This window comes from Chionomys nivalis, chromosome 16 (genome assembly GCF_950005125.1).
Source record: "Chionomys nivalis chromosome 16, mChiNiv1.1, whole genome shotgun sequence".
In the NCBI taxonomy this organism is placed as follows: Eukaryota; Metazoa; Chordata; class Mammalia; order Rodentia; family Cricetidae; genus Chionomys; species Chionomys nivalis.
This window is the reverse complement of record NC_080101.1, coordinates 34,190,304-34,203,269: the sequence shown is the minus strand read 5'-3', so window position 1 is coordinate 34,203,269 and position 12,966 is coordinate 34,190,304. Positions and strand designations below refer to the sequence as shown.

Below are 12,966 nucleotides of genomic sequence, written 5' to 3'. Positions count from 1 at the left end.
CCTTGTCTTCATTCATTGATATTCTTTCTTCACTTAGTTTGTTATGATACTTTCCCTTGCGCTTTTTATTGGTTCCATTGCATCGTTGAGTTTGGGTCCTGGAGAAATGGCTCTTGTTGCTCTTCTAGAGGACTCATGTTCAGTTCCCAGCACTTACATGGCAGCTTATAGCTGTCTGTAGTCTTAGTTCCAGGGAATAATGTCTTCTGGTCTCCTCAGGCACTAGGCATACATATCTACATAAATACATGTAGACAAGACATAACAAAAATCAGTAAGACAGTATACACCACCAGTAAATATGAAAATAGGAGTTAAAAATTGATAATGGGCTGGTGAGATCAACCGGTAAAGGTGCTTACTACTAAACCTGGCACTTGAGTTCAACACCAGAGTCTACATGGTAGAAAGAAAGTCTCCAGCAAATAGTCATATGATCTCCACATGCAAGCTGTGTGCACGCACACAAATATATGTAACAAAATTAAAATTATACTGTTACCAATTAAAAATTTTAGTTACGTTTATTTAATAGTAGCTAGCTGTGGTAGCACACATTTGTAATTCCAGCACTTGACATGGAGAGGCAGGGAGCTCAAACCCAGCCTGGGTTTATACTGTTAAAAAAAAGGTACCAAACAAACAGTAAGTCTTTAGCAGTTGATTCTGGTTAATACCATTTTAACACTATAACATTCTCCATGATCTTTTTCCTGAAATGTGGATGAGGTTCAAAGATGGAAATACTTAACAACCTTCACATACAGCCAAGGCTGGGGAAATCCTTTAGTTAGTAGATCAGTTGCCTAACATGCACAAAGTCCTGCTTTTGATCCCCAGCATTACATAAAACCATCACTCTGAAAATTGAGGTAGGAGAATCAGGAGATCAAGGTTATCCCCCGCTACACATCGTTTGAGGCTAAACTTGATATCCCTGCTTTAAATAACAAATAAATAGCAACAGCAACCCCCCACCCCCAAATACCAATGCCATGTAATCAGGAACTTGAAATAAATTGAATTAAACTGGAGTATTGGTACATACTTACAACTCCAGCTTTTGGAGATATTGTGTGAGGTACTATTTCTGGGTAAATGTGAACATCTATTCTTACTCCAGATAGGGAAATGACAGTAGACAAGAAGTAAGGATATTTACCAAAGTTCAACTTGGTGAGCAAGTGAGTTTTATTGGGGTTCTTGCTCATAGAAGCAGATGACTTTAGTGGTATAGATTCCTAAAAAAAAGGATTTATTTATGTTTTATTTACATATACGTGTGTGAGCCTGTATAAGTTTATGTGCACCATGTGCGTGCAGGAGTTTGGAGGCCAGAAGAAGGAATCGGATCCTTTGGAACTGGAGTCACATGTGGTTGTGAACCACTGTATGGGTGCTGGGAATTGAACCCAGATCCTCTGCAAGAGCAAAAAGTGCTCTCAACAGCTGAGTCATCTCTCCAGCCCCAAGTTTAGATTCTTTATGGATGTTTCACTCATTGGTAATTTTTCTTTGTTTATATCATCAAATTCTAGAATAAATTCAATTAATTAATCTGCATTTAGAGTGAAAGAACATTATGGGTAATTGTGTTTATAATTTTTTGTTTTATTTTAAGGTATTAACAAAGTGGGGTTGGGATGTAGTTCATTTAGTATAATGCTTGCTTACTACCAGGAAGCCATGGGTTCTATACTCAGCACTACATACAGCCAGGCCAGTGGTGTGAGAGAATCAGAAAATCAAGGTCATCCTCAACTACACAGTGAGTCTCATGCCAGCCTGGCATTTATGAGACTCCACCAATAAAAAACAAAGACAAAGTGTTATTTTAAGAAGGCAGGTTTAAAAAGGAAATTATAGAATTTTAGTCCTTTCTTTAAATAATGAAAATTATTATTCACCTTGATGTTTAGGAAGATTCTTACCTCTGAAGACGATGCTGGGGCCACGATATGATAGTCAAGTTGCTGAAGAAAACCGCTTCCATCCTAGTATGCTCTCAAATTACCTAAAGAGTCTGAAGGTAAGAAGCAAAGCTCTTTGCTACTAATGTAGTCTTCCTTCCCTGTTTCATTCTTCAAGGGCTTTCAGTGAGGGATATGTGCCTACACATGGGTATAGAGGCCAGAAGACAGCCTTGGGTATGGTTCTCAGGTGCTGTTCACATTTTTGTTCTTGAGATAATATTTCTCATGGGTAGATTCCTTTCATATGCGTGTTTATTTTCAGAAGCTTCTGCAGTAGTAGGTTTCCATATGACTTAAATGGCCTTTAGTGTTAGCTCCCCATATTCCCTCTTTTCCTCCCTTACTCTTCCTCTCCTTCCCTGCTCTCATTTAGTCCTACTATTCTAGTTTCCTTTTGGTTTTTCCTAACACTGAATTCTATTTCCAGTTCCTTGAGAGAGCCTCTCCTCCTCACTGATCCCTTACTAGGTACCGAATCTCTGACTATTCAGATTGTAGCACACATATTGAAAGCCTAAAACTAATATCCACGTGAAAGAGACAGCATACAGTATTTGTCTTTTTGGGTCCATATTACCTCTCTCAAGATGAATTATTCCAACTCCACCCATTTACCTGCAAATTTGATTTTTTAAATAGCTGAATCATATTCTATTGTGTAAAAGTATCACATTTTTATTACCCATCAGTTGACGGATATCTTGGCAGTTTCCAGTTTCTGGCTATTATGGATGATTAAGTATGTCCACAATAGGATGTGGAATCCCTTGGTTTTATGTGCAAGGGCATTATAGCTGGATCTTAAGGTAGATCGATTCCCAGCTTCTTGAGGAACTGCAACACTGGTTTCTACAATGATTGTACCAGTTTGCACACTCTCCAGCAATGAAGAAGTATCCCCCTTTCCTGTTGCGGAAGGACCTCCTGCAACACTTTCCCAGCATCCTTGCCAGCGTTTGCTGTCATTGCTTTATTGTTCTTGGCCATTCTGACTTGCATATTATAAAATCTCAAAGTCATTCTAATTTGCATTTCCCTGATGTCTAAGGATATTGAACATTTTTTTATTTCTCAGTCATTTGTATTTCACCTTTTGAGAACTTTATGCTTAGTTCTATACCTCATTTATTTATTTATTTATTTATTTATTTATTTATTTATTTAATTTTTCGGGACAGGGTTTCTCTGTAGCTTTTTGGTTCCTGTCCTGGAACTAGCTCTTGTAGATCAGGTTGCCTTGAACTCCCAGAGATCCGCCTGCCTCTGCCTCCCGAGTGCTGGGATTAAAGGCTGCGCCACAACCGCCTGGCTTGTACCTCATTTTTTAATTAGTTTATTTTCTTGATGTTCAGTTCTTCATGTTTTCTAGATACTGATCTATCAGATGTGTAATTGGTAGAGATCTTATCTCACTCCATAACCTACTGTGTTCTGAAGGATGGTGTCTTTTGCCGTTACAGAACTTCTCAGGTTCATGAGGTTCTATTTAACAATTGTTGTTTCTGGAACTTGTGCTATTGGTGTCCTATTTAGAGAGTCCTTTCCCATGCCAGTGAGTGCAAGTCTGTTACCTGCTTTGTCTCTATCAGATTCAGAGTATCAGGTCTTACGTTGAGATCTTGATCCATTTGGACTTGATAGGTATTGTTTGCATTCCCCCTTCTACATGCAGCCATGAACTTTGAGCAGCATCATTTGTTGAAGATGCTGTCTTTTCTCCAGTGTGTATTTTTGACTTCTTTATCAAAAATCAGGTGTCCAAAGGTGTGTGGAAATACTTCTGGGCCTTTAATTCCATTGATTGCTTTTATTACAGTTTGAGATAGACAATGGTAATAACTCTGGTAGTGTTTTTAATATTCAGTTGTTCAGGATTGTTTGCTTTAGTTTGTGTGTGTGTATTTCCAAATAAAACTGAAGGTTGTTTTCTCAATTTCTGTGAAGAACTGTGTTGGAATTTTGGTGAGGAGTGCATTGACTCTGTAGATTGCTTTTGGTAGGATGGCCACTTTCACAATATCAATTCTACTACTTCATGAACATGGGAGATCTTTCCATCCTCTGATGTCTTCTTCAATTTTTGTCTTCAGCGTTTTAAAATTTTAATTATATAAGTCTTTCACTTGCTTGGAGTTATCCCAAGATAGTATTATTTCCCTAGTTTCTTTCTTAGTAGGTCTGTCATTTGTGTATAGGAAGGTCACTGATATTTTTATTAGTTGATTTTGTATCTTACTACTTTTCTGAAAGTGTTTATGAGCTGTGAAAGCTTCCTGGTAGAATTTTAGGGTCTTTTGTATATAAACTCTTGCAAATAAGAATACTTTAACTTTTCCTTTTCCTATGTACATCCCCTTCAATTGTCTTAGTGGTCTACCTAAGACTTCAAATACTGTATGGAATCGGTATGGAGAGAGTGAAAATCCTTATCTTGTTCCTGATTTTAGTGGAAATGTGTTGAATTTTTCTCCATTTATGTTGATCTTGACTGTTGACCTGCTTGTCCTTTGTATCACTAGTCCACTGTGGACTTTTATCTTGAAGGAATGCTGGATTTTGTGAAAGACCTTTTCTGCATCTGATGAGATGATCATATGGTTTTTGTCTTTCCATCTGTTTATGTGGGGATTTACACTCATAGATAATGTAAAGTCTTTGGTAGGTAACTCAGTTCAGTTTTAGTTTTATTGGTTATATTTTCTTAAAATTCTTCAAAATTATGTATGGTAGAATGTTGTGGAGGATTTGTGCACTAACTCTTTCTGGAGCTCAGTTCAGGCATATATTTCTTCTCTCTTTCTCTTCCCCTCTATTTATTTTATTTTATTTTATTTTATGGGTATTTGGATAGAGTCTCATGTAACTCAGAGTGTGCTTAAAGTTTCTATATAGCTGAGAATGACTTTGAAGTTCTGTTTCTCCTGTGTCTTCCTCCCACGTACTAGGCATGAGCCACTATACTAGGCTTAGGAACTACATTTTAAAAATAGCTGTTTATATTATATATGCCTCTCATTTTTATTGAAAATAAAATTAAGATTTTAATTTATTTTCATACCCTTATCTTGTTTCTTTCTGATATCCAGGAAGAGAAATACACGTGCAGAGGCCAGAGGTTGATGTCTGATGTCTTCCTCTGTTATTCTCCAACTTATTTTTTTGAGACAAGGTCCTTCACTGAACCTGGAGCTTGGTGATTTGGCTAGACTAGCCGGACAACAAAGCCCAGAGGATCATCCTGTCTCCACCTCCCAGCTCGGGAATCACAGGTGTGTGTTACCACACCTGCCTTTTTATGTGGGTGCTGGAGATCCGAACTCAGGTTCTCATGCTGCATAGCAAGCACTTTGCCCACTAAGCTATCTCCTCAGCTTTCATTTTTTTTTTTTTAACTCCCTGTGTGTGGCCCTGGCTGTCCTAGGACTCCGTCTGTAGAACAGGCTGGCTCCAAACTCAGAGCTCTGCCTGCTCTGGAATTAAAGGTGTGTGCCACCACACCAGGCTTCTGTTTTTAGTTTTTACTGTGCTTCTTTAAAAGGAATATAGTTCTAGGCATTAGTGTATTTTTAGAAAATGCACTAAAATACAAGGATAAATTAAATAGAAAAGGAACACACATTTGTTTCATAAATGGCTTCTTATCATGCTTTAAGGCTGGATATAGTGTAGTGAATAGATAGAAGTAGCGGTTGTGGTGGCTACCTCGAACCTGGGTGATGTGTGCCAGGCGCTAGAGCTGTCCTGCTGTTGTAAGCTTCAGGCTTCTGAGGACCACAGGTAGATACAGAAACAGTGACAGTGTTTGCCTCCTGGAATTCACATTGTTGGCAGTGGAGTCTATTTTGCTTATACTTTCTGTTCTCCTTAGTTTAGAATTATTTTCTAGTGCCCCCTTAGTTCTTATTTCTGGAAAGGTTGGATTCTTCGTTTAGAAGGTAGTTTCTACTGTCAGCTGCTTGGTAGCAGTGAGCATGTAGTCCTGCTCAGTGGAGTGGATGAGTTCTAGTCCTGTCACCTACTCATCTTGTTTGGAATAAATGTAGTAACTAGCAAATCTGACTCACTCACTCACTCACTCACTCTTTCTTTCTTTCTTTCTTTCTTTCTTTCTTTCTTTCTTTCTTTCTTTCTTTCTTTCTTTCAGGTTAAAATGAGCTTGTTGGTGGATCTGACAAATACTTCAAGGTTCTATGACAGAAATGACATAGAAAAAGAAGGAATTAAGTATATCAAACTTCAGTGTAAAGGGTAAGTTGTAAGTTATAAACATTCAAAGCTTTTATTGAGGTTTGTAATCTCTTTTCCAAGCAACTTCTTTTTGTGTTCTCAGACATGGTGAATGCCCCACGACTGAGAATACCGAGACGTTTATTCGCCTGTGTGAGAGGTTTAATGAAAGAAGCCCACCTGAGCTTATAGGTATGCTTGACTTCCTTAGGGCAGTCCGCCTGCTTTCTGTGGACATTTACAGACATGCAGAAGTAGTGAGTGAAATAAGACTCCATATACTCAGTAATTACCATTTGCTGATATTTTCGTCTTCCCACTAGTTTATTTTAGTATTTAATTTTGTTATTTTTTAATTAATTAATTGGTGTGTATTGTATGTACATATTTATATGTGTATGTTTGTGTAAGTCTAACCTGGAGCATATCAGTTTGGCTAGGATTGCTTGCTGGCCAGTGAGCAGGGGTCTGCCTGTCTATATCCCATGGTGCTGGGTTAGAGATGTGTGCTTTACCCAGCTTTTTACATTGGTGCTGGAGATCTGCACTGAGGTCCTCATGTTCGTGTGGCAGGGTATTTTCTGACTGGTTCATCTTCCCTGACCTTTTTTTGTGTATTTTAAAGGAAATCGTAGATGCCATGCCATTTCATTAAGAATATTTTAGTATGTATCTCTAATTGTTCGGGGATTTTGGTTTTTCTATAATGACTACACAATTAGTATACCAAACAGAATAGTTACAGATTCCTTAATGTCATCTAAAGCAGTCTGCTTTCAGTTTTCCTCACTAAACTTTTTTTTTAAATTTTATTGTTTTGGGACAGAGTGTGGAATGACCTCTGGACTCCATATATATACACACAGAAAAAGACAAAAAAACTGTAACAACTGGATATTTCCTGCATACTGTGAAGCACACAGCCATCTATAGAGTATTCCTGTCTGAAGTGCTAGAATGCATCTGGAAATAGACTTAATTATGTCTCTAGACTAAACTCATAGGCTGTATAATAGATAAAGAAACAATTTATAGTTTGAAAATCCATAATTTGAACATCCAAAATTCAAATTCTTTTAAACCATAGACTTTTGAATATAGTTATGACACCATAAATAACAAATTCCAGCCCATGAAACTTCGCTTAAAGTTTTGTTAAGAGCAGTTCTACAATATTACTTTCAGGGTAGGTTTGTATGAAGCATAAATCATTTTCATATTTAGACATAAAGTCAGTTCCCAAAATAAATTTTCCAAAACTGAAAAAAAAATTCAAGACCTAAACCACCTCTGGTTTGAAGCTTTTTATTTATTTATTTATTTTTGGTTTTTTTTTTTTTTTTTTTTTTTTTTTTTGGTTTTTGGTTTTTGGTTTTTGGAGACAGGGTTTCTCTGTGGTTTTGGAGCCTGTCCTGGAACTAGCTCTTGTAGACCTGGCTGGTCTCGAACTCACAGAGATCCGCCTGCCTCTGCCTCCCAAGTGCTGGGATTAAAGGCGTGCGCCACCACCGCCCGGCTATTTTTGGTTTTTTGAGACAGGGTTTCTCTGTGGTTTTTGGAGCCTGTCCTGGAACTAGCTCTTGTAGACCAGGCTGGTCTCGAACTCACAGAGATCCGCCTGCCTCTGCCTCCCAAGTGCTGGGATTAAAGGCGTGCGCCACCACCGCCCAGCTGAAGCTTTTTGTATAAACTGTGATTAATAGCATGGGAAAATAAACAGAGGAATTTAGAATATAGAGTATTTTTATAAGAAAATGACTTGTTTCTTTAAGAAACTTTTAATGGCTTGAAAAGAGAGAAACTAGAGAGACAACAAAGTTTTATATGTGAATGTTGTTAGATTGTATTTTGAGAAACTAACTTAGGAAGGCATTGCTGGCCTGGTTATGGTGATGTTCTCCTTTAACCCATCACAGTACTTGGGAGGCAGAAACAGGGAGAGTCTTATGAATTTGAGACTAGCCTGGTCTATGTAGCAAATTGTAGGGCAGCCAAGACTACATAAAGAGACCTGGTCTCAAAAGAAGAAAAAAAGAAAAAAAACCTGACTATAAGTACAAATAGGCTATCAGGCTTGCCAAGCAAGCCTTTTTACCTGCTGACCTGCTGAGTCATCTTACTGGCCTCCAGAGGGTCTTGTTGAATTGTGTTTGGCATTTCTTTCTTAGGATATCCTATGCTCTAGCCACTGATTGATTTATACTTTGCTGTATTTTGATTACTGTATTTACATTTGAACATATTCTTAACTATCTGTACTTTCTTTGTATCCTAGTTTATGAGGGTTGTTCATTTGAAAGGTTTTATTTTTAGTATTAGTGGTCATTTTTATGCTGTGGAGGTGGAAATAATTGATTTGGCTCAGCAAATAGTCATTTTCAAAACTGCCAGTTTAAATAACAAAAGCACTTTTGTAAAGAAGTCTTACATGTAGAAATGAGATGAAAATGATATTTACTTGATTCAGTTTTTGAGATAGGCTTTTTGTAGACCATGCTGACCTGGAACTCAGCATCTTTCTACCTCCTGAGAACTAGGTTTATGGGAATGTACCACAATGCTGGAAGTTGAATGGAGGGTCTAAGAATTCAACCTTAGTTGTTATTCAGAATTTTTTTTTTATATTTTGTGTGTATGTGTGTTTGTGTGTGTGTCTGTGTCTGAATGTGTGCATGAATCTGTAGCTGCACATCTGTGGGAGGTTAAAGGGCAGTTTACAGGAGCTGGTTCTCTCCTTTTACCATGCAGATTCTGGGGATTAAACTCAGGTTGTTAGGCTTTATGGCAAACACCTTTACCTGCTGAGCCATCTTGTTTTATACTCTCTATATTTTTTAATTAGAATGTGACTTTATGATAACCTAGGCTGGCCTCAAACTCACCAAATTCCTGCTTCATTCTCTTGAATAGTGGGATTTCTGTTATGTGGTACCACACCTGGCTTCTGTGAGAGTTCATTTTGAGTCTGCAGGAGAGTCACTTGATCTGACAATAATATTATGTTAGTAATGCCATAGAACTTTTTTTTAAAAGATTAAATTATTTATTATGCATACAGTATTCTGTCTGCCTGCATGTGTCCCCTGAAGGCTAGAAGTTGGCACCAAATCTTATTACAGGTAATTGTGAGCCACCATGTAGTTTCTGGGAATTGAACTCAGAATCTCTGGAAGAACAACCAGTGCTCTTAGCTGAGCCATCTCTCCAGCCCCATAGAACTCTTAATTACTATTTCTTCCCTTCCTTCCTTCCTTCCTTCCTTCCTTCCTCCCTCCCTCCCTCCCTCCCTCCCTCCCTCCCTCCCTCCCTCCCTCCCTTCTTCCTTCCTTCCTCTTTTTCACCCCCCCCCCCTTTTGATTTTTTAGGGATAGTGTTTCTCTGTGTAGCCTTGGCTGTCCTGGAACTCGTTCTGTAGACCTGACTGGCCTTGAACTCAGAGATCTGCTTGCTTTTGCCTCCTGAGAGCTGGGATTAAAGACCTGTGCTACCACTCCCTGGCTTTAATTACTATTTCCAAACTCTTTTGTTTTGTGCTTTGAGACAGAGTTGTACTATGTAGCCCAGATCACTTATGGACTAATCTTTCTGCTTTCAGGCTCTTAAGTGCTGTTAAAATGATTCCCTTTATCCCGCTCCCTTTGGAGATGGGGTCTTCTGTAGTCTAGTTTAGCATTAGCTTGCTGAAATGACCTTGAACTTCTGATCCTCTTCCTTAAATTTCCTACGTGCTTTGATTACAGAGTGTACTACCATGCCCAGGAAAGAGATCTTAAATATATTCTGAAGAGGGCTTAAGAAAAATAAATTTATTTTCTTCAAGCATTTCTTTCTTGTAAACATTCATTTTAAAGTAGCATAAGCCCCAATGTGAAGATACACTCAGTTGGTTTATTAAGCACTTTAAAATAGTATAGGTTTACTATACTGAGTCAACCAGTTATCTGCAGCTTCTTAGTCATTGTCCTATTGCTATGAAGAGACACCATGACCATTGACAGCTCTTATAAAGGAAAATGTTTAGTTGATGCTGGCCTACTGTTTTAGAGGTTTAGTCCATTGTCATGGCAGGAGTGTAGAGGCATATAGGCAGACCTGGTACTTGAGAGGTAGCTGAGAGTTCTGTATCTGGAATGGCAGGCAACAGGAAGATAGTGAGTGATACTGGATTGCGTTGACCTTCTAAAACCTCAAAACCCACCCCCCCACCCCCAGTGACACACTTCCTCCAACCATGCCACGTCTACTCTAACAAGGCTATATGTCCTAATCCTTTCAAATAATGCTACTCCCTGTGAGCCTGTCGGGGCCAATTTTATTTAAACCACTATAGAAGCCATTCACTTCAGTTGATTACCCTTAACTATTGTTAATCCCCAGATGATTTTATATTCCTTTTTTGGGGGTGTGTGTGTCTTATTTTGACTTTCTTTACCAGTATAGTTTGACCATCTTTCACATTGATCATAAGGGAGGCTGGAAAAACTGGATCATAGTTGTGGAATATAGGTGTCTTGTTTTTGTGTGTGTTCTTCTGACTTGTGTGTTTAAAACTTAAATTCTTGAAATAAATTTTGATACCTTTTTCTGTTCTTTTAAAAGACTTTTATCTTTTTATTTAAATAACATTTTTTTCATTTATTTTACGCACCAACCAGTTTACCCTCCTTCCTCTGCTCCCATTCTCTTCCCTTTCCCATCTATCCCCCCTATTGTGGGTGCTTTACTCTTTTGACTTTTTAAGGGGCCCACCACCCAGCTCCCAAATAAATCACAGGGAGGCTTATTATTGTGAATGCCCGGTTTTAGTGTAGATTGTTTCTTGCCAGCTTTTCTTTTATTAAATTATCCCAACTACCTTTTGCCTCTGGGCTTTTTCTTTCTCTATTTCTGTATACCTTACTTTACTTTTTTCACCATGGCTTGCTGTGTAGCTGGGTGGGTGGCCCTTAATGTCCTCTCCTTATTCTTTTGCTTCTTGTTTTCCTTTTATTCTCTCTGCCTGCCAGCCCTGCCTATCCTTGCTCCTGCCTCGCTGTTGGCTGTTCATCTCTTTATTAGGACCATTAGGTGTTTTAGACAGGCACAGTAACACAACTTCACAGAGTTGAACAAATGTAGTGTAGACAAAAGTCACACACCTGAAAATAATATTCTCCAACATCTCCCCTTTTCTTTATAAACAAAATGAAAAATTTTAACTTTAACATAGTAAGACTATGCAATAAGAACAATTATCAAGTAAAGATTACATTCATAATATAATGAATTCCAGTTCATCTGTTTCTAGCAAATTAAAACACCTCATTATCTGTTCTATCTTACTGAATCTATAGTTTTATACCTAATTTACTCTCTGTCATAACTAAGGAAAACTGCAACTATAACTGTCTGGTCTTCAACTCCATCAGAGACCCCAGAAGGATAGCATTTTTTGAGTAAACAAAAAGTGCATTGCAAACAACTTCCAAAAACTCTATGAATGACAGAGATATCTGACTGCTTGGACAGTCACCCAAAGTTCCTTTGCAACATTGGGAAATCCATCTTCAGCCTATAGGCCCATAGAATCTGGCAGACTTTTCAACGATGCAGGAAATTTGAAAGAGTGTCTTGCCTATATTGGTCATTTGTCAGTCACTTTCCTCTGTGCCCTGCAGAATGTCTGGCAGTTTCTTCTGTGAAGCAGGAACCCTGAATGACCATCCTGCCTTGTTTTGGCAAAGTTTGTAGCAGTCACTTTACTGTGGGTCTTGCATGTCCAGTCTGCACAGCACATAGTCAGCAGTCAAAGGCAAGAGCAGTTTCTTTGTTCAGTGACTAACCTTGCCACAATGAAAGCAAACTCCAAAAAGGAGTTTCTTCAATGCCAATAGCTTCTCTGAAGTAAATTGGTGCTGCTAGGATCAGATTATGTCTCATTGTCATGAAAACTTTAACAGAACATTTTAAGTGCCATAGTCTATAGGTCTTTGAAGTATTTGAAGACCATCTATCTAAAATATATCTATATGATCTGGAAAATATACCTAGCTTATCTATAAATTTGATTGTTATAGATGACTACTGACCTGTGTTTCTTGATTATCCTAAATAGTTCATAATAATAGTTTTCAAAAGCTAGAATTTTACCTTACATTTTTAAAGTGAACTGCATAGGTACAATACCTTAAATAAGCAAAAACATATATAAAATAGGTTGTAAGAAAATAACCTTAAATTGGTATCAGTATATATATAGTTCCCATTTCTCCATCCCCCAACCCCTGCTGTCAGTTTACCCAGATCTTTTCTTCTTTAACTTCTGAGGGAAATCCATGCTTCCCTCTTTGGGCCCTCCTTGTTATCTAGCCTCTCTGGGGCTGTGGATTGTAGGTTGGTTATCCTGTACTTAATTCTTAATAGCCACCTGTGAGTGCGTACATACCATGTTTGTCTTTCTGGGTCTGAGTTACCTTATTCAGAATGATTTTTTTTTCTAGTTTCATCCATTTGTCTGCAAATTTCATGATGTAATTTTTTTTTCAGCTAAGTAGTACTTCATTGTGTAAATGTACCACATTTCCTTATCCATTCTTTGGTTGAGTGCCATCTAGGTTGTTTCCAGGTTCTGGCTATTATGAATAATGCTGTTATGAACACAGTTGAGCACATGTCCTTGTGATATGATTGTGCATCCTTTGGGTATATGCCTAAAATTGGCATAGCTGGGTCTTGAGGTAGATTGATTCCAAATATTTTAAGAAACTGCCATACCAATTTCCAAAGT

The 12,966-nt window shown here is 38.0% G+C and overlaps 1 protein-coding gene across 4 annotated transcripts in view; it reads left to right on the top strand.

Annotated features, from left to right (window-relative positions):
* Positions 1-12,966, top strand: part of Rngtt (RNA guanylyltransferase and 5'-phosphatase) — a 180,078-nt gene that overhangs the window by 5,786 nt on the left and 161,326 nt on the right. For 2 of the 4 annotated variants that reach the window (XM_057790871.1, XM_057790870.1), the window contains exons 2-4: positions 1,920-2,029; positions 6,118-6,221; positions 6,304-6,392. In XM_057790871.1, the coding sequence (XP_057646854.1) occupies positions 1,943-2,029; positions 6,118-6,221; positions 6,304-6,392 (280 nt within the window). In that variant the 5' untranslated portion in view covers positions 1,920-1,942. Of the gene's footprint in view, positions 1-1,919; positions 2,030-5,139; positions 5,243-6,117; positions 6,222-6,303; positions 6,393-12,966 lie in introns of those variants that run through there. The other 2 variants (XM_057790872.1, XM_057790873.1) reach the window with 2 other exon arrangements.